Here is a 26,415-nt window from a genome sequence, read left to right as displayed (position 1 = left end):
AATTATCACGCAGTTGATTTCTCAGCGTTCTATTCATTTATTCGTACGGTAGGTCTCCTCACGATATACAATGGACGTAAATACAAGTGTCTATAATAAAGCGTGAAAATTTCGAGATTCAAGGTAAATTTTCTGATGTGGATGGAGTGCGATGATGATCACTTGTCACATCGACTTTTACGACTATTGCCGATTCAATTATCAGCGATCAGATTACAATTGGTCTGACGCTCCGGTCTCGAACACATGCGAGAGTATAAGAAATAAGAAAGAATTATATATATGTACTTTAGAGATTTTGGTTTGCAGCTCCTAATACGACTGTATCGTTCATTTGCTGCAATAATGACGTAACTCAAAAAATAAAGTTTTCCAGAAGATGAGATGGTTTTAAATTTAAATCGTTAAAATTTTGTAATATTATTTTAAAATGGGATTTTAGTGTAATAACTAATTGTAAAAGAATAAAAATATCTGACTATATATTTTCATTTAGTGTATTAAATTCTCATCATTGGCAAGTAACTTTTTGAGTTATGTTGTAGCAAATGAGCAACATCGCGTTATCATATAGTCTCCGTTACATAGCGAAAAACGCAATATCGACGAGCATTATCCTAGATAAACTACGATACGAGTACGATACGAAATGATCTGCGATTCGCTTATTAATGTGGAAATTTGTGGCGAAATCCGTTTTGTACAAATTTAACAACCTACGCCTGTTGACGCGTCTGTCGCAAATATACTTTCTCGCGAGCTTGACAGATTTCAAGCTCCCTCGTTGGCGTGCGTGCGATTAAGCAGATAATCGAGGTCGTGAGAGATACGGTCCAGCATGCCGTTGGTCGCGCTGTCGCAGCCGCCCGCCGTCACCACGATCTCCGGCGTCTTCTCCTCGCCGTCGGGCTGCTTGCGCTCGCTCGTGTTGGCGATGTCCGGCATGGCGCTCACCACGTGCTCCCGGCTCTTCAGCTCCGCGCTCGATCGCGACGATAGCTCGACGTCGCTCTTCACGGCCAGCGTGACGTCCGGCATCGCGCCCAATCGCGACTCCACGTCGGCGCTGCAGAGGACCTTGGCCGAAGCTTCCGGGGACAAGCTGGTCGCCGGCAGGAAGATCTTGCCGTCCCCGCGATACTTGCCCGACACGTCGCCGCGGAAGCCGCCGCGCTCGTTCACGCCGTAGGCCACCGCCTCGTTGACGCGGGTGCCGCGCGCCGGGAACGCCGGGTCGACAAACACCGGGGGTTCCTGATACTTGCGCGGACTCGTGCTGTAGTTCTCAAGGTCGATGTTGTCCGAATGATCTATTCGGATCTCCGGCAGGAATCTGCTGACCGTGGGGACGGAGGACTTGGCGTAGGCGGACGAGGACTCGGATACGAAGTCACGCATGTCTATGCTACCCGCGGCGACACCTCGCACCTCCCGATATGGCTCGCCGACGATCGAGGACGACGCCGGGGGAGTCGCTGAGTCGTTCTCCACTTCAGCGTCAGCTTTCGAACACACTAACGAACGTAGCACGAATGTTAGCATTTTCGTCGTGCCACTAGTCTGGCACTTTCATAATCATTAAAAAAAAATGGCCTTATTTTTGACATCATAATACACTAACTAAAATGAGTGACATACCGCCTTAAGCAGATTAAGTTTACGATACCTTTGATGGGTTCCGACGTGTGTTCTTCGTCTACGTTGCGTTTCCACTTGATTCTCCGCAGCATTGGCCCGATAATCGCACTCTCGCCGTTAACGATGTATACGATTATTATACTGAAGCCCTGCGCGCATCGATAATTAGCGAATAATTTTAATATATTTATTATCTACTGTTTGTCAATACCCCAGACAGTCAAATCTATCGAAAGCAGATCTTACAAAGTATCTGCTAAAAAGTTTGTCGGCAGAAAGACTACAGATTTGATGCCGATTCTGATATATCACATGATGTCGGCAGAACGCAAACAGGAGTATAACAGAGACCGCTAATATAATCAGACAGCAGATTGGCGGCAGAAATCGAGGAAACTCTGCAGGAACCGTCCCATGTTCTGCGCGGTTTCTGCCACTAATCTGCTGTCTGATTATGTTAACAGACTCTGCTAGCAAAATATAAACTGAATGCGGACACAGTTGATGTCAATCTGCTGACATGTCTGATTAAATCTGTTACCAATCTGCCGACAGACTGCTATCATTTTGCTTACTGGGGCGGCTGTTGTTTGCGAGGAAACTCACCAGGGCGAAAGATAAGGACGCAAATACGTAGTGGAAAATAACGGATGATGAATTTATATAGAAAATAGAGGATGCCTCCATGGCGACGATGCCGCATATGACGATAGCCGCACGGTGCAGTATTCGTATTCTGTAGCAAAAAGACAATCGGACGGTTCGTAAAAGGGCCACAAATTTACGGAGCGAATTCGCACCTACCTCGCTTCTATAGCTTCTCTCTTCATCACGTTCTCTTCCACTAATGTGTGGACCTTGTGGAGCACCCCCATGTACAGCAGCATGAATACTAAAAACATCATTGTAGCGCAGCTGACAAATATGTTGTAGACGCCGCTGCCATATATGAGCCACCAGGATTCGTGCCGCAATCCGGTACTCTTATGCGTTAATTCGGTTGCAAATACAGCCAAGATCGGGACCCCTGAGAAACATGCGATTACAAGATGACACTTCACACTCTACGCTATCTGAAGGATCATTTAGATCGAAAGCGTACCAGTTATCACTGCGATCACCGTCGGCTGGAGATGTTGGCTCGGTCGAATTTGTGTGAGCTCGGCATATACTATTAGAGCCTCGGAAATAGGCGCGGACATGCCCACGAGGAGGAACGCCTCTAATCCTATTGCCACGAGCGAGTAAGATGACTGAAATAGTGAGGAATTAACAAAAGAATGTTCAAAAATCACCTGGATCAAATTTATAATTCATAAAGCCCTCAAATATACAATATTACATCCAAAACAGTCTATGCTAAGTCCATAGCAAGATGACAACTGTACACAATTCGTAAGATTTAAAATTTAAACAAACAATGACTTTTCTTCGCTAGCAGAAAATTGAATAATTAACGTAAGTAGCTTCTAATCGACCCAACTGGCCAAGCATGAATTTGGTGCTTATCAAGCATTTAATAATAACTCACAAAAATTTTAATTAGCATGAAATTATGTTCAAATTACGCCAGTCTAAAAGATAATTTGTACGTCATCGAAGTAAAATTAAACTTGTATGTTAACATAATTAGATAATTTAAAGTTGGAAATAATATTAATAAGTACGTCAGTATGATGGTAAAAGTCCAACTTTTACCATCACATTGTTCTGACATGCTTATTAATATTATTTCCAACTTTAAATCATCTAATTATGTCAATATACAAGTTTAATTTTACTTTGATGACACACAAATTATATCTTTTAAACTGGCGTAATTTGGGCACAATATCATGCTAATTAAGATTTTTGTGAGTTATTATTAAATGCTTGATGAGGACCAAAATCCATGATCGAAACGTCGCGTCGTAATATTTATCAATAAATTTTGCCAGTTGGATCAATCGTAGGATTTACTTCATAATAGAATATCAGAGCTAAAATAATTTTAAATTATGAGAGTTAATGTTCTAAGTATTTAAACGAAGGTATATATAATTACTTCCGGAAGATTAGTGTGGACGGCGTAAATAAAGATGGCCATCGCGCCTATCAATGCACCGCAGCACTGGAGTTTTAGAAAATTCAGCCAGCTTTTGTGCTTCCACCAAAAAGCGCCTAGTATCAAAGCAGACAGCAAGCACTGAATGAGGCAACTACTGCATCCGAATATTATGATAAACGTGGTCTGCTCTGTTTTCGCCAGCACTACCTACAACATTCGAAAAACCAATAAACGACGTGACTTTTCGCTCATTATAGAAAAATTTGTGTAAATAAATTCTTCCACCGAAAAATTCTGGAATATGCATTTCAGAAGTGATAAAATAACGTAAAAAAAATTTAATTGAAGAATATGTACTTTTACTGCGCGGGTCGTCAAGAAAACAGCTATTGTCCCCGTAGTAGGGCACAAACAATGCGTCATCACATCGCCGGACACTGTATTTGCTATGCAAGTATTGAGATCCCACGATCCAGTGTTATCTATCAGGCCGCAGGACGTGTTCCAGGAGCTCGTCTGATTTTGTAAATGCCGTATTTGCAGATCAACCCATATCTTGTTATATTTATCAGCGCCAAAGGAGGGCACCGCGATAGCAATCACTCGAGAATTGATGCGAAATTCTAAGTCTGTACCGTCACTACAAAGATAAAATTTTAATTTATATATTTTAACAAGCTGAGAAGATAAATTTTATATAATTATGGAAATTTCTCTTTTTATATATTTTTTTAAATTATTTGTTTTAGCTTTGCTGTTTTTTCAATAAATTCATCGGATTCATAAAAAGAGGCAAGCTTATTGCCTCACGTTCGATCTCTTCTTAAATAAATTAACTTACTCGAGTTCCTTAACGTATGCTGTTGGTATAAATCGCGACATGTTTTTGTACACGATAACTATTCCGGTAAATGTGTTATTAGATTTTACATTGCGCTGCTTCTTCTTCCATAATCGTATAGCTACTTTGTCTTCGTACCAATCAGGATATCTGTCATAAATAAGTAATCATTTATATAAAAACGTGAAAACTGATTTGGACATAATTTCGAACGCATATAAGTATACAAGGTGCTAAAAAATTATGTAGACAAATTTGGTAGGGGAGTCCAGGAGAACAAGATGAACAACTTTTTCCTAGGAGAGAAGGTCAGAAATACCTCTTTTAGATTCTAAGGAATAATGAAGAATGTGGAAAAGTGAATTTGTGCAAAAATGAAGAAGCATGTAATCCACAAAACATATTTTATTGGTGATTGCAGCATGATAATGCGTATGATAGGGAGTGCCATTGTGGCAACTCACAGCAATTGTTCGAAGTTTCGACCGCCGACCTCACAGTAGACACAGTTTACAGCGTTTTTGCATGGAAGCTCGTACACGTCTGGTGTGTCGCATATTGACAATGGCATTTCTTATGTCTTATGACTTATCAAATGCGCTATTATACTGCAATCACCAATAAAATGTTTTGTAAATTACATGTCTCTTCATTTTTGCACAAACTCAGCATTCCACATTCTTCACCATCCTTTAGAATTTGAAGGAAGCTTTTCTGACCATTTTTTCCTGAGAAAAAGTTGGTCATCTAGGACTCCCCCTCCCCCCCATCGAGTTTATCCACATACTTTTTCAGTATCTGTACAAGAATATATTATTTTGAAAGAAGATTTCGGTGAAAAAAGAAAATCAATTACATAATAGATTAAAAGTAATTACATATAATCGGACGAAGGTATTTGAAGGGAATGCGTTATACTGTCTCCACTTTGAGATTGCAGTTGCTGAATATCTACAACCATGGACGATAGAGACAGATGTTTATATACATCTTTCAGCTGTTTGGACCAGTGGATTAAATTTCGTTGCGTAAGCTGAAGCAACATCGATAGTTTCTAAAAATAGATGATTTAGAAATTATAATTTAGCTCAGCGATATTTAGAGAAGAAGAGAGTATAGTTTTGGATATATAAAACAGTTTTAAATAACAATATCTTTCATAGGTTTTTTGAATAAACAACTGTTATTTTTTTCAACAAGACTGTAAACAACGTTATGTAAACAACGTATAGGTACTCCGTAGTTAGTGCAACTTTTGTTTGCGAAATGTTTGAAATTGAGCCAAAAACGCTGTTACTTGAATTTGGTTCTTGTTCAAAACTAGCCCTCATTCCTACATTGTGCCTAGATCTTTACCTCTTGACTCAAGATTGAGTATTCATCGTCCAGTATGCGATTTATTATGTGAGTCAAAGCCTCCGCGGACGTGTATGCATCTTGTGGATCGATACTGTGCTGATATCGTTCGATTTCTGCCAACATGCTCATTATACGATCGCCTTCGCCAGGATAGAGCGGCAGCGTACGTTTGCGCAAGATCTCCCTAAAGGCGAAGATCGTGTCCGAACTCGTGGTTTTCTGGTAACCCAATGTCAGACTTCGAAACTGCACAGATTAGATCAATTTCACAACATTGGACATGCCTTGATAATAAATTCGAAACATTTTTAATCAATTGTGGTAAATCAAACTCAGTGTTCGTTAAAAAGCTAATATTTTCATTAAAGTTTTCCGTTTTATTTTATATAAAATATTTTTAAATTCCTACGTATATTCAATAATAAATATTAAAACCTAATTAGTGACTAAATAGTAAAAAATACTGCCACGCTTTTTACTATTACACGCGCTAGTTTGTTTTATCACAATTTGTATAAAGATGTTCCATATATCATATTAAAGAAAACCATTTTAATGGATTCTAAATGGGTCATTGCAGCTCCTTGCGAATAAAATCGATTACAAAGTATTAAAGAGAACAAAATACTCACATTATTATACGGTAAAATCAACGGTTCGTATAAGCAGGACGAAAAATCAGGTATTTGCCATTCGGGTGTGGTAGCGTCTTTCATCGAGCAAAGCCTGGACACTCGTCGGCCTACGAAATACCGAGGACACTCTAGCAACGCCTCTGATCCAGGTGCAGTGTCCGGCCATTGCAAACCCCAGGACTTCACTTTGAAGCATATCGGTATCAATGTTCGATTCATGACTTCAACTCGCACGGACATAGACTTGTGCGCTACGTTGCAGGTGTAAATTGCCGATTTCTAAAATGCCAAACAGGCCGCTTTGTATCGAGTTTACCCACTAATTGTAAGTCTTCTTAATGTTTCTTAATTCTAGGAGCAAGTTAACTTTAATAGAAAGAGGAAAGATTATGCGTTATTTTGAATTGAACTCCTCATAGTTAATCGAATAAAGAAATCAACGTGGACGGCGCTTGCTACCTGAGTGTTAGTGATCTTTAGAATGCTACCCGCTGGATACAGATCCTCCCAAACCGCTCGACCGGGCTCCAGTTTGAGCAAGGCGCGATTCTTCGTCCAACCGAATCCGATCCCGATGTTACGCATGTTGGGAGTCATGCAGGTCAGCTGTATATCATTGCCCTGCGAATAATCGTCTGAGAATAAATATATGTGATATGTAATTAATATAGACATCATATATTACTATATATGATGTCTTCTTTTCAACAAATTTTAATTATTTGCGCATCGAACGAATCTACTTGCAGCTTACTTTCTCTATAGTGGCGCTCATCGGCACCACCTTCACGTCCGGCTCATCCCTGACCTCGATGTAGATACCTTTGCATTGCTGCACACCCCAGTCAACTACCTGACACGTATATTGACCGGCGTCGAGCAGAGTCGCCTTGTCGATCGTCAGCACCGACGTGTATACATCCGATCCATCATTCGGCATACGATTAATTCGAATTTCTCTAAAATGGCAAAATGATCGAGATGCACAAACCGAGAAAATCATACTCACGAAGAATGAAGTATATACAAATTATATATATCTTAATATTGTTACTTTAACTGTTGCTTTACGATATTGTAATGTAAACTCTTGAACTGCCGATAGTTGGATTACCTGACAGCTTTACTCGTATTCACCAACATGCTATCTTTGTACCAGATGAAATCTATGCTGTAGCTTCCTTGAGCAGCGCACGACAAAACGATTTGCTCTCCCAAGTGAACCTCGTAATCGTTTACTTGATTAATACGGAGACTCTGAAACGCGATGTTTCTTAGCGTTTTTCAGTTATACCGCAATTAATCACACTTTCAAAAACGTTAGTTTTGTTTTTGTTAACTGAGATTTTTAACTCCAACTTAAATCTTCGACTTCTTTAGAGGAATTAGAGAGAAGGCGGAGAATGATCTTCAATATCATTCAAATCTCGAATAACTCTAATATAATAATGTATATGATTCTGTTCTGCTTTAACGCGTTGATGTACATGTATGATTCAAATGTACATATGTTACTAAAATCAAACAAGAGCCAGTAAATAACTAACAATGACTTTTTAATTCGACCAAACTGGCTATCTTTATTTAATATAATTGTCACGACGCCGCGACGTTTCGATTGATTTTGGTCCTTTTCAAGTCTGAGTCTATTTAACTAAGTCATGAAAGCTGAATTTAAGTTGGTTAGACCAAAAGATCTCCTTAACTTGTCACATCGTGAAAATTATATTAAATAAAGATAGCCAGTTTGGTTGAATTAAAAAGCTATTATTGTATAATGTTACCTATATACTTATATGAATTACCTGTAACTTAAGCGCGGGCTTTTGTTGGAAGGTGAAGTGCGTGGACTCCAACGCAATTTCACTGAGACGTCGACGCTGCACGAGTCGATTGAGGGACTCGCGAATTTTATCACCGTCGTCGGAATGCCCGAAAAAATGAAAAGTAACTTCGGCCGTTGGTCTGTTGAAGGAAACGGCATACAGTAAAACAGCGACTGAGCGTAAAGAATATTTCTCGAAAAAAAAAAAAAAAAAAAAAAATATTTCTTCAGTACGTTACTTCGAAACAAAGTGTATTCTAATTTATTAGCAAGAGAGAGGAAAGGAATAACTGATCCAAAGTACTTTATACAAAAATAATTTCAGACGCGATCCGTTTTAATATTTTGCATATAACCGTTACGTTTTATCCTCGAATGTGTACCTCTACTCACGTCACGTTCAGGATTTTTAATTCCTCCATGGAAGTGATATTGGAGTTCTTTAAGTATCTTGCAAGCTACGGGAAAAATTTTTATGAATTAAGCGAGCACGAATTATACGATTTCGTATAGATAGATAGAATAAGATGTAAAAGATATGTATGGGAAATAAAAAAGCCTTTTGTGTGTTCTTCTTATATATCATATAATATTATCAATGACGATGTTATACATTTACATTGTTTTTCGACATCAGCTGTCGACGTTTATAAAGCATACATAACAAAGATCAGTTTGTCTTGTGACAAACGTGTATACAATTGATAGATATATACGTCGCATACGCTAATCAATATTTCATATCCTACGACCACCGAGCGAGTGATTCCGAAAGAAACACCACTCGTCTGATCGCAATCGTTGTTCTAGCAATTAACAGATCTGCCCTCCTGATCAGCTGCTTCGCTTCACACTTTCTGCATTCGAGTAGAAATAAGTACTCGTGTGTCGGTGGAAAGGAAAGAAAGAGGAGAATTGAAGGAGAGTACGGAAAGTGTTTTCAAGCAGCAGCTAAAAACTCACGGACTTGGCGAGATGGATAGAATAAATCTCGCTTACATATATTTACATTTCAATATAAACTGTCCATTATTAGCAGCCTCGTTGGCGAGGCACACAGGACACGTTGCTTGCCGAGTCGAAACTCCCCCTGATCCTTCGCGTGGAGAATCTCTCCGACGCAGGGACCTCAGCAAATGGCTTCGGCTTGTGTAAGACCGCGCGTAATCCGGTCCTTTAGTTTCAGCTCTCAAGGACCAGTCTTTGAGTGTCACTTCGGCAACTTAGGCAGCTTAGGAAAGTATGAATCGTTGTTGCTTATCAGGACGCACGACAGGTCCGTGCCTCCCGGGCACAAGTGGAGCTGTATCGTCTCCTTGGACACGCTCAGCACCTGGATCCCGATCTCCCGGCAATAAGCCTCGAGCAGGGTCATCTGAAGGTGGCTGGCCGCGTCCATCTCGACGTCGTATGGCACCAGGCAGACGCTGCCCCGGCTGTTGCACCCTCTGGAAGCCAGCTCTCGAAGGGTCGGCAGCATGCCGCAGGTGACGGTGCTCCCGTAGCAGCGCGACTCCTCGCACCACGACGATTTCCCGCTGTAAGTCATTCTCGATCAATCATTTGCGCATCGGTCCGTTACGTAAGCCGGCGCGCGACAGTGTAGAGCAAATACTTGGAATTGCCACAACGAGTTTCACGGAATCGCTGTGTGACGCGACAATTTATACGCTTATACGCGGAAGACGCGGAGCGTTTCGAGACGCTCGTAACTTTTGAGTCGCTCCGGCAATTGGCGAGGACAATTTTTATACCGTGTCAAAGATGTTAAAAAGTTTCGAAGTATCAAATATTCTTCTGCAAGCTTCAGATAACGGATAGTAATTTCTGCGGAGTCAAAAGATAAGAAGCGAGATATTTGTATTTCTCTCAAGAATCTATTATCTCCGATAAAATAAATAATTTCTGCAATGTCAAAGATACGGAAATATGCAAGGTAAGATTTATTATTGCACAACGTGAAACTACAATTTCTCACATCAGAAGAAACGAAAGAGGAGAGATCGGAGATAGATCGACGTTACCTCGTCGTGACCAAGCATTTCTTTATCACCGCTGAGAGAACCACGGCCAAGTCATGCTACTCCTTCGAGTGTTGCGTGCGAGCCACGTGGAAATCCCGTGCACCGAGAGTACTTGTATTTTCTTTCTTTTTTTTTTTGCGCGCGATAGCTACCTGTCGGTCATCGTGGTCTGCGCGTGGTAGGATTGCGGCTGGCAGCGAGTCATATCTGTGGGTATATCCTCGTCTGTCGGTTCGAGCCTCAATGCGCCTCGCTTGCACACTTCACTGAACGTGGGAATTCTCGTGGGCTCGGAAAGGTCCGTGGGACGAATTTTCGGCGCTGTCGTCGACTGACTTTGGCAAGCTGGAGCTGGAGCCGGCTACCGAATCACTTCCTAGTTGCCCGCGGTGTTTTTCTTTTCTCCGCTTTCACTCAACTTCGCTCTGACGCAAACTCGCGCAACACTCGCGTAACGTTCTCTCGCAGATGAGCTCTTCGAGCGGCTCTGCTCATGAGGTTCTCTCACCAAGACGGTATGACCTCGCAAGCGTGGTGCAGGCGGCTTTTATAGAAATCGCTCTCCCACTACCGGCGCTAACTCGTCACCGCCGTCCCCTCCACGGTTTCACGGGTATTCCATCGCTTGGGTATGTACATAACGGAGTTTTTTATCGATACGCACACCCGGCGCGGCGGACTTTACCGGGAAACCCAAGGAAAAAGGTCGCGCGGATAGAGAGAGAGAGAGAGACTCGCTCTAACCGAGTTAGATCCTGGGCACCGAATTTCCCGGAGAGAGTAGAATAGCAATCACTTTCGTATCCTAGAACGCAAGTTCTCTGAGAATACAAGACAGAAAAAAGGAATTGACGAAAAAAGATGAATAATTAAAACAATAAAATATTTTTCATATAAAAAAAAATATAAAATATATATAAGTATGTTTTCTTTCTCTTGTATAATTTCTGTTCTTATGTACAGAAAAAGTAATAAGAATTAAAAAACAATCAAGAGAATTTTTTTGCATTATTTAACAAAAAGTAAAATTACGATTAGATTATATAATATTTTATATATAATCATTTTATATGTATATACAATTATCACATTTATACATATATCACCATGTGTGTGGGCAATTTTTCTTAATTTTCTCAAACTTCATTTTTTATTTAAAAAATAAATATGAAAATTATTAGGAATTTTACCAGAGGACTGGAGAACCTCTATTATAGTTCCGCTACATAAAAGAGGCGACGAAAACATTGTTGGAAATTATAGAGGTATTTCTCTCTTCTCTCTGTGCTCAGCTTACAAAATATGAAAATTATTCTATCAATTGTTTTTTATTTTTCTTCTTATTATTTTTTCCTGTATATAAGAACCAAAATTATACAAGAAAAAGGAAACATATGAACATATTTTATACATAATTCTGCTTTTTATATATATAAAAACATATATATTTGCATGTTTTTATATAAAAAATTTTATATATAAAAATATATAAAAAGATATTTACATATGTTTTTATATGAAAAATTTTTTTCACAACCAAAGAATAACAAAAATGCATTTCGTAATAAGAACAATTTCATGCAAACACGTGCGAAGTCAGGATCTTATCTCGAAGTAACAAAAACAGAATTAGGTAAACAATTCCAGTTAAAAGGCAACGATCAACATTCATATGAGATTAGAATTGAACAATAAGTTGTGAAACTTATATGGGAATTGTAGAAAGAAACACATGTACAGGGTGTTCCAGGTCAGGTCAATAAAACTTCAAGGTCTTATAGAAAATTAAATTTGGAACAAAAAAGTTCCGAAAACAGGTCCGGAAATGCTTTGTTGAAAAGTTATAGCTATTAAATTTCGAAAAATCACATTTTATTGATGATCTTTAAAAATAACCCTTCAAAAAACCTTTCATTTATTTGAAAAAAGTAATGAAATAAATCTGGTGGCAATTAAATAATAAATAAACTAAATTACACCAATCTCATTTAATTCTGATAAGGCGTTCAAAAGAAAATAAGCTCAAAACAACGAAAAAAGCAGAAACTTGAAAAAACCTTTTGATGATCTTTGTATAAATACTACATTCGTAGCGTTCGCTTTAGTGTAATAATTAGTAGGGAGTAATTTTTTTAAATAAAAAAACCGTGATTTTTAAAATTTTTATTAGCTATAACTTTTTAATGAAGCGTTTCCTATATGCGGACCTATACTTATAGGAACTTTTTTGTTCCAAATTCAATTTCCTATAAGATCCTGAAATTTTATTGACTGATCTGGAACACCCTGTATAAATATGTCACGAAAATTAAAATTGTGAGCAATAAAGAAGGAATAATTTTATCTGCCGAGGAATCCCAAGATAATTAACAATGGCAAATACCAGAGCGCCGATATGAAAATAAACTGATTCATAGAGTCTCGTATGTATGATTCAGCTTAACGCCACTGGAACATATCGTATTATTTGCTGATCGATAAATAGATATAGATGTAGTGTCGATTTTTGCGCATGTTTGCGTGTGTAGCTTTTAAGCGATTCGCTGAAACATCGGTTGAACATAAGTTCAAGGTAAGTTTGTGAGAAAAATAAACTTCCCTGTTTTTGTATATATGTTCCTTGTATAACTAATTATTCTCCGATTAAGATATGGTAGAGCTTCAGTAAATAAAAATATATCTTTACAGTTGAATCTAAATTTCCCGTTATTATTCCATATTCATTGCGACTCGGAGTTCGCGAAATTTGCAACATTAATCAAAGAGTAATCAAAACAAAACAGAACGAGCCTGCCCGTTGACCGTATTATTGATGTCTCATCATGTTTCTCTCACAGAGAATTGCATAAGAACATTATATGAATATGAATGTCGCTTTTTGCCTCACAGTTTTAACTATAAATATTTGTAGTGGAAAAGTCACAGCGTTAATCCCGATGGTTCAACGAATAATAAATATTTATTAATATTGACGGGAATATCGCTCCAAATATCAATAAAAAAATTACGTCCAAACAGATTTAAATGACGCAATTAATTATACGCGTTAAACTTTCAGCGGAATAAAAATTCCACCGGAATCTACCGAGAACCAGCCGTGTTAGAAAACATAATTACTTAGTAGCAGCGCAAACAATTTTCACCGACGGCGAGAGACAGCGTTCAGGTCGAGGGTGACGCTTCACATCAATTTATACGGATTATCTAGCGATCTCATCGTTACGTCCAACTTCTTCGATTCACGACACGTGCGTTATTTGTATGTAAATCGTCATGATGACATTGCCTTCTAGCGAAGTTCATCGAGAACTGGAAAATTCATCGCAAGAAAAAACCCAAGTCTGAAAATAGGTCCAGAGCATTTTAATACATTTTCGTAATTTAATTGCTCGTTAAAGTAACTCCGAATGACTTCGTGAGTGCATTTGAAAAGAGTTATAAGCGAGGCCGCGAAAACTCTTGCCTTTTGCATCATACAGGCATCCAATATCAATATATCTCGTTTCATCATCCGCAAACACCTGACCAGGAACAGCCACGTTCATCGACTGTTGCGCGCGACTATATCGGTCAATAAACTTCATTTTGATAGACGATCCGCGACGACTACGCGTATCATCTTCGAATCGATTATACGTACGTCGCGTTATATTAATGGTACGTATATATACGCTTTGCGAAGATGATGCAAGTCACGGATGCTTTGTTCCATCGATGTGTATATTTCATCAGCCGTTTAATTTCCGCGATAATGGAAACGAAGGATTAAATCCACCTGGAAAAATACACATCGAGCGGGGAACTTTATGATGAATGTGCCACACGGCATTATTAATTTTCCGCACAATCCGATTTTGTCGCCTAAAAAATTATACATAATTTAGAATAAAATAAAATCAATATTTTCAGTAAATCAATATTTTCTAAACGCAACAAAATAATTTGTTAAGATTTATTTCCTGCAGAAAGAACATATTACTAAAATAATAATAAAAACGTACATTATCAAGCATTTAAAAAAAGAAATGTAAAAAATAATATTACAACGAGACGTTGATATACGTTAAAAGCGTCGGAGAGTAACCAAACACTAAATATAGTCGCATATATAGCAATATGGAGAGATAATTATGTGAATTCCGCGTATACCGCCTCTTTTGATCGTATAAAAATCGCAAAAACCGAAGGTTTGCTTTCGTAACCATTTCATTGCATCGGTCATCCTCTTTGTGTTAATTAACGAATATAATTGCATCTGCTAATATTGCTACTCATGACAAATAGAGAGAGATTGCATAATGCGTATTGCGGAATAAACTGCGCTTATTTCGATGATATAACGAGATTTACATCGAAGGGAATTATCCTTAAAGGTTAATAAATTATGCTATATCGTACGGATATATTGTGTAAATAAATATATTTAAATCAATTTTAGAACTAATTTTGGGACGTATATTTCTGAATTATAAAAATATAATTGTTTAACTAGTTTTAACTAGTTTTTTAAATTCTCATTCTGGAAGGAAGACTATTCTTCCTAAAAAGATACTTTAAATAGAACGATATATATTGAAGGATTCTAAAGACATTTGCCAATTAAGCATTATAATAGTTATAGAGAAAAATAATTCTCAAAAGTTACAAATCAGATGGATTTCTAAAAGTTTTCACCTGTTTCTTACTCGGAAACAAAATTTTTGTCATTCAAAGAAGCAACAGGTGTTTTTTTTTTCGTATCTCTAACTGATCTGATAAAACATTTTATAACTGAAGGATCGAGGGGAAATCCCAAATATCTTGGACATAGATTAACGTCTTTGGTAGATATCCACTTTAAAACGAGACATATAACTGGAAACATTTTAATAATTAGCACAATTCTGCTATCGTCCGCAGCCGTTTTTCCTTATTACTCTCGCGTGTTACGAATGCCGTTTGCGTAAATGCAAATTTCTCTGGGGAATAACTGCAACGTTGACAAAACTGACATACTTATTGGAGTATAATGAGGAAATTTTCGTATTTAACGTAAAATATTTTAAAAGTGTTTTTACTATTTTATTTCTCAAAATGCTTTCAATGCGCTTTATTATAAAATTTCCAGAAATTAAGACGCAGAAGTTTTTGAAATAAATAACGAACAAAATATTTTCTGTATTTAAGATTCTCAAGTTAAACGCAACTTAACTAATCGATAATCTTATCGCGAGCATAAAATAAAACAAAATCATTATTGCTGTGATATATTTCTTGAAAGATAATCACTTATCGGCGTCTTTATTGAAAACCGGTAGTTATCAATGATCATGTCTCTCCCCCTTTGTCATTTTGTAAAAATGATTTGATTCTCAGATGTAGAATATATTTTTAGACTTTTCTGAAAGCCACACGTAACAAACAGTCTATAATTAGCCATTCTTTCTAGGTTTCGAAGATAGCGATGGTTATCAGGAAAAACATATGTTTAAAGAAACTACTTTTCGCACGAAAATTTTCAAGAAGTACAAACGAGGCGTGGGACAATTTTCTACGTAATAGCCACAGAACGTCGCTTAAAAGATTTATTCAGAATCATCACGACGTAGCGAATACGATCTTGAGAAACACGGAGATGACTCGCGATCATTTGACTCCGGAACTGAAGTTATTCCTGCTAACAGAGAACTGTCCCTTATATCACGAGCCATTCATTGATAAAAGTACAGATGGAAGATTCGATTTCTTGACCAGAAACGTATTTCAAGATCCATTTTGGTCTATATACTGGCCTGGAGGCCAAGTACTTACGAGATTCATTCTGGACGAAAAGGAAAGAATTTTAGGGCGCATGGCACAAAATGCGAGAAAAGATGGAATAAGGATACTGGATTTGGGTGCGGGATGCGGCGCTACGGCGATAGCTGCAAAATTAATGAATGAAACGTGTAAGATTGTTGCAAATGACATCAGCAAAGGTTGGTATATACAACAGTTAATTATTAATTTATTATTATTAACTTAAATAAAGGTATATGGTGATAATAATTCTATTCTTGAAAAAACTTGAAGCGAGTTGACATTAAAAACACATATTAATTATTAATATATGCAAATATACATATATTATAAATAACTTCGGAATTAAATCTGTACAATATTTCCTTAAATATATAGAATAAAATTTTATCTTCAGATCATAATTAAGAGTCTCTGGGTTTCTCATCAGTTATACTTCAAAAATAATTGTCGTCTCGTGAATGTACATTTATTAAAGAAAGGTAAATTCACGTTATTCAAAGGACATATAAGAATAAAATAAAACCGCGAATTTGACTCGATTTCTCTACTCGACACGCCGTAATTGCAATACCCTTGACTGATAACGTAACTGATAACATAATCAGCTAGATACACGCCATATGTGTGTTGAGAGAGTTCTAATAAGATAAACCCATTAATCTGAAAAAAGTAGAATGATCGTGCAGGAATCTAAGAGTCATCGATGTCGCAATTATTATTGACATTACGGCAAAAATATGACACCATAATATTTTACAATAATGCAACAAGTATTGAAAAGAAAAACTGGTTTCATTATCAATAAATATTACATGATAAATAGACGTTTGATTCATTAACAATCGTACAAAAACTGCACCAAAAGACGATTGCGACAATTCATAAATCTTCCAAGATAAATATGCGTATCAATGTTGCTCATAATATAACAGCATATGCACGCGGTATTGCGTTTGCTCGCAGTTTCCTCGAAATAATAAAAAACGTCGAAAAGAGAACTTTCACCTAATGTGAAGTTCCATGAATGTGAAGGAAGTAGGGGAGAAAGAAGATCCGTGTTGTTCAGGGAATGGCCTGTCTCGATTGCGACTCGCGCCAAGATCGAGAGGGTGACGAAACGTGCCAATGGCGTAATGTTAAGTGGATCACTTTACACAGACCCTAGTTTAACAGTTTAACTAATAGGCTTTAAACAAAGCGCTTCTCGTTTCCAAAGAAGAGGAAATTATGAAAAACGAGAAAAGTGAAGAAGTGGAATGCCAAATTTGCATCTCTCATGTATATGTCCATGTTAATTAAATTCCTTTCAGTATCTAGAGTAAAATACCTAAGTAAGTTCAGTACCCATAAAGTTACTGTGAAATTTTCCTCTTTCCTAAGAAGTCTCTGACGGGTATTCCCTCGCGACGGGGATATCCAATTGCCTTCGGATTTCATAAGTTACACGTTACACCATTGATCTGAAGAATGTTAGTAGCTAAAAGAAAAACAAGCGACTGAGAATCAAAGGGAAGACTCGAAAGATTCCCTTTGACGTCACTCTATCTCTGTATGGGTTTATCTGTCGATAAATAGATGTGCGTACACAGCGACACCGATAATTGGTACGAATCCATACGCAGATAAGACCGGATTCCATGGGCATGACTAAAAAAAAAAAAATTGCATCCAAACGTATCCGCCCGTTTCGTCGTTCGCGTGCCTGCCATGCCTTTGCACGATCGTGTTGCACGGAGCGACCAAAACAGTGCTGATAAGTGGCTGATAGTAACTGTCGCGTTTCGTACTGCGCACAGTACGTAGAATTAATGCCCTCGAGAGCGTTTCTATCAATGACTGGCTCGCGCCAGAGATCCTCCCTTCTGACGTGTCTTCTGCGTGTTTCTTCGCTGATTGAGCTCCCATCGGTTATCATGAAAGTCGTTGACACGTCGTTAATTCTTGATGTAACGCCGCAACTATTGCGCGTTAGAACAAATAGAATAACTCACATAATACTTGCAAGTCTGGCAGTTTCCTATTACTATTCATCAATGGCATTATTCCCCCTTATTATATTCTTTGCAGAGAGTTCAGGATTAAAATTTTTAATTGAGTAATAACTTGAAAAAATTTACATGATCAATATTGATGCTTCGAATGAAAAACTCACGTCTTGAAAATTAAGCAGGTGAAGAAAGGTGGAAGAAGGTGGGACACAGAACGGGTTTCCCCAGGATTTTACGCAGGCACAAAGAGGAAGGAATTGCCTCTCGTGCGTCAGAGAAAGGCTGTCGATTCCTGGTACTGCATCTGTGTAGCATGCCAAACGATGAATCGTACTTTCTAACAGACGAAGGAAAAATTGAATATTATTGGCTCGTAGAATTCGCTCTAAAATCTATAGAAACAAATTCTCGATACAATTAATAAGGACGCGCTATGCCGAGATTGAAAATAAATAATCGGCATTATAAACCATATTAATCAAATTTTAACATCGTGAATACGTATCCTGGAATCTAGTCTGAAAAATAGAAAATATAAACGAGTTGCGCTAATAACATTTTCTGCTAGATTTTTCTTTGCTTACATTTGGAAGAAATAGTGCTTCTAGTGAAATCCAATGTATACAAATAAGCTTTCCGACATCGTTTGTTTCTCGTGAACTTTAAAATTCGTGGAATGTGATTATTTCGTTGCTGGCATAGCGTTTCATATTAATCTGGCATGCTTTTGGTTCAAATCGATATAAGTCAAGGACGTTGTGTACACGGCACAAAGACGCGTGCGGTCTCCGTTCCAATGTCCACGAGCAAATCAATCGCCATAAGCGACAAAAACTCAATGACATAATATGATGGATACTATCAGCGTTCGAGAATTTCACTTTTTCCTGATTATATCTCTGTTCGTGGTGGCATTCAACCGCAAAGATGAAGATTATTCGACGATTTGATCTTTGCACATATCGATTATCGAACGAATTATTAGATAATATTATAGAATGGATAATAATAGATGCGTATTCTATTTGTATTATTAGTTATGTCCTAAATAAGTGTGTAAGATTTCTTATCAAGAAAACAAAAAATAGTAACAAAATTAAAAAAATAAATTACAGAACGTCGAATTCGTAATTTTTCAAGCAATTTGTACGAAATTAAAAAAATATCAAATAAAGTAATAGAAACACATCCTAGGAACAAATCAAAATACATTTTTCGTTAACGAAAAATATCTATTCAGATATCTATTAATAATTTTTACATAACAACCATTAGTCAATAATTTCTAAAAAGTTCGCATTTCTGAAAACTGTAATTAAAACTAAATAATGAAGTAAATATCTATAATAAATGTAAAAACGTGAGCGACATTCATGAGCAAATTTATTAATAGAATGTATGACTCAGAGTTGTAGGATAGTGATAATTGCGTGCACGATACGGTCAGTTACTTGAATGAAAGAATGTCTTTTGATTACTCGCAAATTTAATTATTAGTGATATTAGTGTATTTTGAATTATTAGTAATTCCAATAATTAAGAGAAAAGAGAAATTAAGAAAAAATTTTTAATGTTACATTCTCTATTAAAATATAGAAAATGTAACATTTAAAAAATATAGTCAGAATATTAAGAATGAGTGAAACGTATGCACAATATTTGCTATTAAATATAATTTTAAATTAAATTATGCAATATTGCATTAAATATTTCTCGTAAAGTAAAATCAAAACCATTAAAATTAAATTATCATCATATTGAAATATACTAACGATAAAATGTAAAAAGCAGCTTATGTTGACAACTAACAAAATAGACACATGTTTCTTTGATTTCAGTCGCTTGCGTAGCTATTGCGATGAATGCGATATTAAACAACGTAGACATTGAGGTGTTGTGGGAAAACTTGTTAGAAAAACCATTAGAAGGTCTATACGACGTGATCTTTGTGGGTGATTTATTGTACGACGAGGAAATAGCGAACACCTTAATGACCTGGTTGGAAGACGCATATGAACGAGGTGTGCGAATTTATCTAGGAGATCCAGGAAGGCACGGATTGAGCGACGATCTCAGAAAGCGATTGAGATTGCTACGACGATATTCTTTACCGGAAAACATCAGGAAAGAGAATCACGGTTACGACGTGGCTACTGTGTGGGAATTTGACCAGACTTGAGTGGCTGACGCATATTAGTAATTAAATAAAGGATAAAGAACATTCTAAAGTCCAAAAGTTATTCCAATATTGAACTTCAATTTCTCTTAATTAAATAATATTTAGTATACATTTAGAATGTATCACCATAAAATTTTTCATTTTTAAATGCTTTTGCCTTAGTTTTTAAACGATCCTTCAAATCTTGTAATAGATATGACAGCGATCTGAAAATTTTTCATAAATAACTAAGTATTTCAGAGAGATATATACATGTATGCTATAATTTTAGTAAAATTAGTTAATATTCAGGTAATACATTCATACTGATACTTTACTCTGACGTATATTCGGATATTTTTGTATTGTTACTAAGCATAGCTTACATTCAAGTCGCAATAAATTGATTGCTCCTTGGATTCACTTACACGGATTAGATTGTAAGTAACAATGTGTCTGTTCAGACGTGCGTTCTTCAGCGTAAATTGACGCAAATGTACAAAAATCATTACCACATGTAATTGCCATATTGTCGATTGCGATTCAATATACACCGCTGACCGACGTCATGTGCTTGTGCTTACGTTAAACCAGGAATGTAGTTTTACATCGGGAAATCTCTGTAATATTTCCAACAGTCTTCAAAACGCCGCGCGCATGCATGCATGCTATTTTAAAAGCTGAGAATGCTATTTTATTATATAATCCATTTATGCATATCTCGTTTTCACATAAATTCGCATGTACATGCGTCAAAGCATGCGTGGTTGTTCTTTTATTCTTCATACTCTTATCGCAAACACTTTACAAAGTGCGTCACTATCAAAACAAAATCTATATCATTTTGGCAAACGATTGTTGTTAAACAATATAAACAATATATAAATGTTTTTTTTATCAAAAACAGCCAAATAAACCAAATATATCTCCTTTTTACTCACTTGCTTGCTGACAAATAATTCCAAACTTCCCTGTTGAGATATCAGACCCGTGCGGAGAGACGTAACGTTCGACAACTTGATTCTGCATTCGTACCTCGATCGATCTACGAATACAAAGTCCATGCGTCATATAAGATGTTCCAAGTTCGTCGCATTTTCTTTTACATTGCAAATTCTTTGAGTAATTTCGAATACATATTTTAGCTTGACCAAAGTGCAAAAACGCTAATGTTTTAATCAATCAAGCTTCAGATATATAACTAGGTAAAATAATATCCTTTGTTTCATTTCGCTAAAGTTTATATTTAAGCTTAATTACAAAGCTATTTAATTTTAAATGTTAAATAACATTTTCAAAAAAATTAAAATTGATCAAAAAGTCTAAGCTAAAAAAAAAACTATGCTGAAGACTCGCAAAATACATAAAGAAAAACAACGTCTAATAATAAACTATTAGATATGCAAAAGATTAAAACTCACTGTTGTATATCTTTGTGCCGTCTTTACAAGTGCACGGTTGCTCCTGCTCGTCAACAGGACATTGCAGTATGCAATTCTCCGATGCGCATTCTGTGAAGATATAACTAATCAGTTCTTTCGAATTCCACAGATTCTCGTGTTTTCACGTGACTTTCACTCGCGACTTTACTCAGCCTTATCGTTAACGATGAGTATGAATAATCTGTGTACCGAAATAAAACGGATCAAACATATCTAATCAAGATAAAATATTACCGGTGTCTGAGGTGTCTAAAAGACGAGTTTCGCAATTGTGCCCAACGTAACCATCCGGACAATTACAGTGCATTGCTTCTGCCCCAATTTGCCTGTAATAAATGCAGCTAATTACTCATTCCGCAAACCGCCTCATCTCTTAAAAAATTTTTTTTTAATTATAAAATATTATATGTAAAAATATAAAAAATATATAAAATTTATATATATAAATTTATATATATAAATTTTATATATATGTATAATATTTATCTATATATATAAAATTTATAATTTTTTATAAAAATCTTTCATTTTTTAAATATATTTTATGATTCTTTATAAGACTTTTACATTATTTTACAAATTAAAAATTTTTTGATTCTACAAGAAAAAAAGTCGCACAAAAACTTACGGCTATTCAACTATGCAATAATGTAAATGGACTCAAAAGTAATAGGATATTTTATCACTTATAATTGAAATAAATATTCATGGAAATATTTAACATTGATTATATTACACACAAAGCTATCTAAAGTTTATTTCAAATAAATTAATATTATGTTTTTATGTACCTATATATTTTATAACTCATTGCATAATCTTTCTCAAGCATATCGTTGTACTGATAGAGATATGTATTTATTACCTGCATGTAGCTTTGTTTTGGCAAACTGGAATATGTTCGTCGTTAAAACACAACGGACCTTCGTTGCAGCTCCTTCCGCTAAAACCATCGAAACAATCGCACCAGAAGGACCTGCGAAAGAAAATCCGTAACAATTAAGGAAACGTTGTGCTTTCAGGATGAGTAGGCAAATCGCGAAAGATCATTAACGATTCATGAGTTGCAAGATTCGTAATCCTATAGCAACCTACTTTTTGTAAACATTTAATTTTTTGCGATGTATTTATCTTTGAAGATATAAGTTTCTAAAAGATTCGAATTTCGAGTGATCTTCTAATAGCAAATTGGCGAAACTGTGTTATATTAAACGAGACTAAATGTTTTCTTTCTGTTAATGAAAATGTTGCAACTTATATAGAAGGAAAATAAAATATTCCGTTTAGATTTGTATTGTTTTTAGATTATTAGTAAAATATCCCTTTTATAATTAAAAGATGTAGGTAGCTAAAATAAAAGTATTACGTTTACAATTCACAGTCTGTTGTTGCAAAGATTATTTTAGATGATTATATTAGTTGCAAGAACTATAATAATTTATGTTTTCTCAATACAAGTTAACATTTCACATGTAACGCTTTGGTCAATTTATTTTCAGCTTTCTTTATTAATTAAATTTCTGGATTAATCTTCTGCTGTGATGTGTAATTTCGCACATTGTCTGAAAAGTTTGTCTTCAACTTCAATAACGCGAGCGCTTTGTAAGTTCAAACTTCGAATATTGTACTTGTTAAAGTTAATCAATATTGCAAAAGTGATTATGGTTTCTCAGATATGCATAAGGAAAGTTAATTATAAAGAAGCAAGACAGAGATAATAATGCGCAAGTATAATCAAAAGCAAATTACCACGAAAACTTTACATAAATACATAAATATTCTTACAAGTAAAAGATATACTAATGAAATAATACATAAATATATAAGTGATAAACAAATCAGGCTCGACTGTATATTTCTTAATTTGACCCGCGGTATGACAGTAGATTGGTAGCAAATTTGCTGAGATATCGCAACAGATTCTGTGTTATCTATATCCACATTAAACTCGTGTTTTGCCGACAGAACTTGCCGACATAATCTGATAGCGAATTATCTGCAGAAACCGAGCAGAATCTGTTATTTCGTATTACATAAATATTTAAATAAAACCGATCATTTAAATAGCTATAAAATGGCAGATTTTGCACAGTTTCTGCAGTCATTGTGCCATATTTTGTCAGCAGATTCCGTTACATTTCTATCGGCATTCTATCGATAAAATTTGCAGCAGACACTTTCAAAATCCCGACAAATTTTTGGCTAACCGGGAACTCACGTGTAATCCGTAGAGACGAGACAGTTGCCCGCGAAGGAACAATCACGTACAGTGCACGAATCGGGATTCGGGTGTTCCTCGGTCATTTCGTACGTCACGTTGAATCCATACACGTCAAGCAGGTCATTCAGCACCCTGACGTGATTACCCTCGAGCCGATCGAGCTCGAACTCGACCACCAGGAACTGCCTGAACGTCCTGAGGCGTCGGTACTCGAAGACGTTACCCTCGGTCACCTCTTTAACCAGGGCCGCCCCGTAGTTCATGGTCTCGGACTCGTAGTACGCGTACTCGGTGAAGCGCAGCCCCTTGTAGACGTAGAGCTGCGTCAGGTAGACAACGATGGAGCTGTTGGTCGACGGGATGTCGGACACGTCGATCACCCAGCGGCACTTGATCGGAATCGGAAACGGTCCGGGGAAATTCGGCGTGTGTATAACACCCCTGGAGCCGGCCAAGTGACCACCACAGAACGGGTCAGCGTCCATGGTGACACCCGGAAGATTGACGCAGAGGAGACCCAGAAGAAGAGAAATGCCTGACACGGTCGCCTTCATCTTCGCCGAATCTATCGGAAAATAAGGACATGAGAAAAACGTGAGCACATAGAGATGTTAGAATTAAATGATGAACATTAATTTGTAGGTAGGTATTCCAGACGAGATCATACATTAATTTTTTTCTTATAGGATTCTTAGGAGTTTCTAAAAAAGAATGGGATTTTTCATTTTCTGCGAATATCTTTCATTTTTTCATAGTTGGTGCAATATAATATTTGTTAAATTCATATCTTGTAATATATTCTTTTTTAATAATAATAATAATAATAATAAATTTATGTACAGGGTGTTTCCTAAGAACAAAAAAATTGAAGGGGATATTCCGTGGCTTATTAGCAAGAAAAGATCCTATATAAACATAAGTATGCCCTAAACTGCTTAATTTGTTTTCAAAATACATGGATGTTCTAAAAATGTTTTTTATCGGCACGGGAAAATGGTTCTTACTACCACATGTACGCATACTAAATTTGAAAATATATTTACAAACGTTTTCCAGATTTTCGAAATTTTCATATTTTTTCACAACTTTGACACCCTATATTTTGAAAACAAAGCAATTTAGAACATATATTTGTAGAACTTTTTCTCCATAAAATAAGCCACGGAATATCCCCTCCAATTTTTTGTACTTACTTAGGAAATATCCTGTATAATCATACAACTTATTATAATGTTTTTTAAAAAGTCTAGAAAACTTTCGAGAAAAATCATATATCGAGAGATATTCATATATCAGTTATCAATCTGTCTCGAGATAGCGAATTGGCTGCGATGACCCAGGTTGATAATAAGTCGGCGTAAACATTCTTCAACGCGACACCTTTTTCACCTTGCCCGCGGCTCGAGCGAGACGTTGCTGCGACACCTCCAACTCCAAGTGAACGACCTTTCGCGAGTCGGCTGACGACTCTATGTATCTTCTCTTCGTCGTTCAATCGGCCGTCGCCCTCCGCGGGGTTTCTTTCCGCATCAACGGGGTTCTTTCCGGCATGATGACGTCGATATCAGAAATGTTGCGCTCGGTCGGGCTTACCCGCGAACCGAATACCGCGCAAAAGCGCGAACCTCGGTGGATGGGGGGGTGTCCTACGCATCTCTCGATCGACTACATTGTCGAGAGATTCGCGAGGAACGCGAAATGCGCGATTCGCGGCTCGACAATTTCGACGGGAGGAGCGGCGGAGGCGGTGGCGAGGGAGACACCTTGATAAACGACCTTAGCACGACCTTGCAACCACTCGCGACCGAGGTCACGCGCACCGATGTTGGATACTGATGTCCTTCGTCCCTCTCGCCTCTTATCACGGGATACGCGCGAAGTCGCGCGATCTGCCGGGCTGCTGCGGGCGTTAGCCTCCTCCTCCGCCTCCTCCAGCGAGACCGCGCGCGCGCTCACCCCCTCAGGCACCCCCACGTCTCCACATAGATTAATCTGTGGCCTGTGTGTATGTATGTGCGCACGAGTATTGGTATGACTACGTTTACACCAGTTTACACACTGCTTATAATCCGGTTTAATAACTACTGTATACTATCTGATCCAAAATTTATCTTCTCTTGATTATAAAATCATTGAAATATAAGAACCTATTTTATTGATATTCATAACATTTGAGTCAATTTTTTATATTTATACATATAGCAAAAAAGTTGTAGTTTAAGTATCAAAAAAGGCTCATATATCTAAATGATCATTATGATAAAAAAAGAACAATTTTGGATCTGATACGGTATATAGTTATTAAACCGGATTATAAGCCGCTGTGTAAACGTCGTTGTCATTGTCGGGACTCGATGGAGAGAAATTCAGTACAATTCACAATATAATAAGTGAAACAGGACCGATATAATATACCATCAATTTAGAGAAAACGTCATTTACGGTCAGAATTAGAT

At 37.0% G+C, this 26,415-nt stretch overlaps 3 protein-coding genes and 1 long non-coding RNA gene across 16 annotated transcripts; 2 read left to right on the top strand and 2 right to left on the bottom strand.

Moving 5' to 3' along the window:
* Window positions 1–13: 13 nt before the first annotated feature.
* On the bottom strand, window positions 14–25,974 carry LOC139822981 (uncharacterized). Of its 2 annotated transcripts, none has more exons than XM_071795221.1 (22): window positions 25,340–25,974; window positions 23,957–24,524; window positions 22,604–22,714; window positions 21,973–22,064; window positions 21,718–21,807; window positions 21,238–21,341; window positions 8,739–8,803; window positions 8,326–8,485; window positions 7,635–7,777; window positions 7,275–7,479; window positions 6,980–7,141; window positions 6,518–6,799; window positions 5,883–6,131; window positions 5,405–5,580; window positions 4,527–4,676; window positions 4,043–4,325; window positions 3,683–3,892; window positions 2,741–2,891; window positions 2,443–2,665; window positions 2,245–2,374; window positions 1,667–1,787; window positions 14–1,514 (listed from the first exon to the last, which is right to left on the bottom strand). In XM_071795221.1, exons 2-22 carry the CDS (start codon window positions 24,511–24,513, stop codon window positions 772–774), a joined length of 4,407 nt encoding a protein of 1,468 aa, XP_071651322.1. In that variant the 5' UTR covers window positions 24,514–24,524; window positions 25,340–25,974; the 3' UTR covers window positions 14–771. The 2 variants fall into 2 exon arrangements, with proteins under 2 accessions (XP_071651322.1, XP_071651323.1); XM_071795222.1 differs by having other exon boundaries at window positions 25,349–25,974.
* LOC139822990 (uncharacterized) lies at window positions 5,934–8,923 on the top strand. Of its 6 annotated transcripts, none has more exons than XR_011734665.1 (5): window positions 5,966–6,107; window positions 6,466–6,567; window positions 6,670–6,845; window positions 6,940–7,121; window positions 7,270–8,923. It is a non-coding gene; the product is annotated as an uncharacterized lncRNA (long non-coding RNA). The 6 variants fall into 6 exon arrangements; XR_011734662.1 differs by having other exon boundaries at window positions 6,466–6,845; window positions 7,270–7,539; window positions 7,626–8,923; XR_011734666.1 differs by having other exon boundaries at window positions 5,934–6,075; window positions 6,466–6,845.
* Window positions 8,915–10,886, bottom strand: LOC139822988 (uncharacterized). Its single transcript, XM_071795240.1, has 2 exons — window positions 10,522–10,886; window positions 8,915–9,883 (listed from the first exon to the last, which is right to left on the bottom strand). Exons 1-2 carry the CDS (start codon window positions 10,572–10,574, stop codon window positions 9,556–9,558), a joined length of 381 nt encoding a protein of 126 aa, XP_071651341.1. The 5' UTR covers window positions 10,575–10,886; the 3' UTR covers window positions 8,915–9,555.
* LOC139822986 (electron transfer flavoprotein beta subunit lysine methyltransferase-like) lies at window positions 10,111–21,236 on the top strand. Of its 7 annotated transcripts, none has more exons than XM_071795235.1 (4): window positions 10,111–10,281; window positions 13,428–13,617; window positions 15,798–16,326; window positions 19,977–21,236. In XM_071795235.1, the coding sequence occupies exons 3-4, from the start codon at window positions 15,813–15,815 to the stop codon at window positions 20,315–20,317; spliced, it is 855 nt and encodes a 284-aa protein (XP_071651336.1). In that variant the 5' UTR covers window positions 10,111–10,281; window positions 13,428–13,617; window positions 15,798–15,812; the 3' UTR covers window positions 20,318–21,236. The 7 variants fall into 7 exon arrangements, with proteins under 7 accessions (XP_071651336.1, XP_071651337.1, XP_071651333.1 ...); XM_071795236.1 differs by having other exon boundaries at window positions 13,428–13,628; XM_071795232.1 differs by having other exon boundaries at window positions 13,428–14,026.
* Window positions 25,975–26,415: the final 441 nt, after the last annotated feature.

This window comes from Temnothorax longispinosus, chromosome 12 (genome assembly GCF_030848805.1).
Source record: "Temnothorax longispinosus isolate EJ_2023e chromosome 12, Tlon_JGU_v1, whole genome shotgun sequence".
Taxonomy (NCBI): Eukaryota; Metazoa; Arthropoda; class Insecta; order Hymenoptera; family Formicidae; genus Temnothorax; species Temnothorax longispinosus.
The sequence above is the reverse complement of the archived record's forward strand: the minus strand, read 5'-3'. Positions and strand labels throughout refer to the sequence as shown.

Excerpts from the sequence above, each read along its gene's own strand:
- LOC139822981 (XM_071795221.1), bottom strand. The coding sequence starts at position 24,513 with ATGAAGGCGACCGTGTCAGGCATTTCTCTTCTTCTGGGTCTCCTCTGC. Across the intron at positions 2,666-2,740 it reads GGTGATCGCAGTGATAACTG|GGGTCCCGATCTTGGCTGTA; the intron begins GTACGCTTTCGA and ends CATGTTTCTCAG. Across the intron at positions 1,515-1,666 it reads CACGTCGGAACCCATCAAAG|TGTGTTCGAAAGCTGACGCT; the intron begins GTATCGTAAACT and ends TACGTTCGTTAG.
- LOC139822986 (XM_071795232.1), top strand. Across the intron at positions 16,327-19,976 it reads TGCAAATGACATCAGCAAAG|TCGCTTGCGTAGCTATTGCG; the intron begins GTTGGTATATAC and ends CTTTGATTTCAG.
- LOC139822988 (XM_071795240.1), bottom strand. The coding sequence starts at position 10,574 with ATGACTCGCTGCCAGCCGCAATCCTACCACGCGCAGACCACGATGACC. Across the intron at positions 9,884-10,521 it reads CAGACCACGATGACCGACAG|CGGGAAATCGTCGTGGTGCG; the intron begins GTAGCTATCGCG and ends AATGACTTACAG.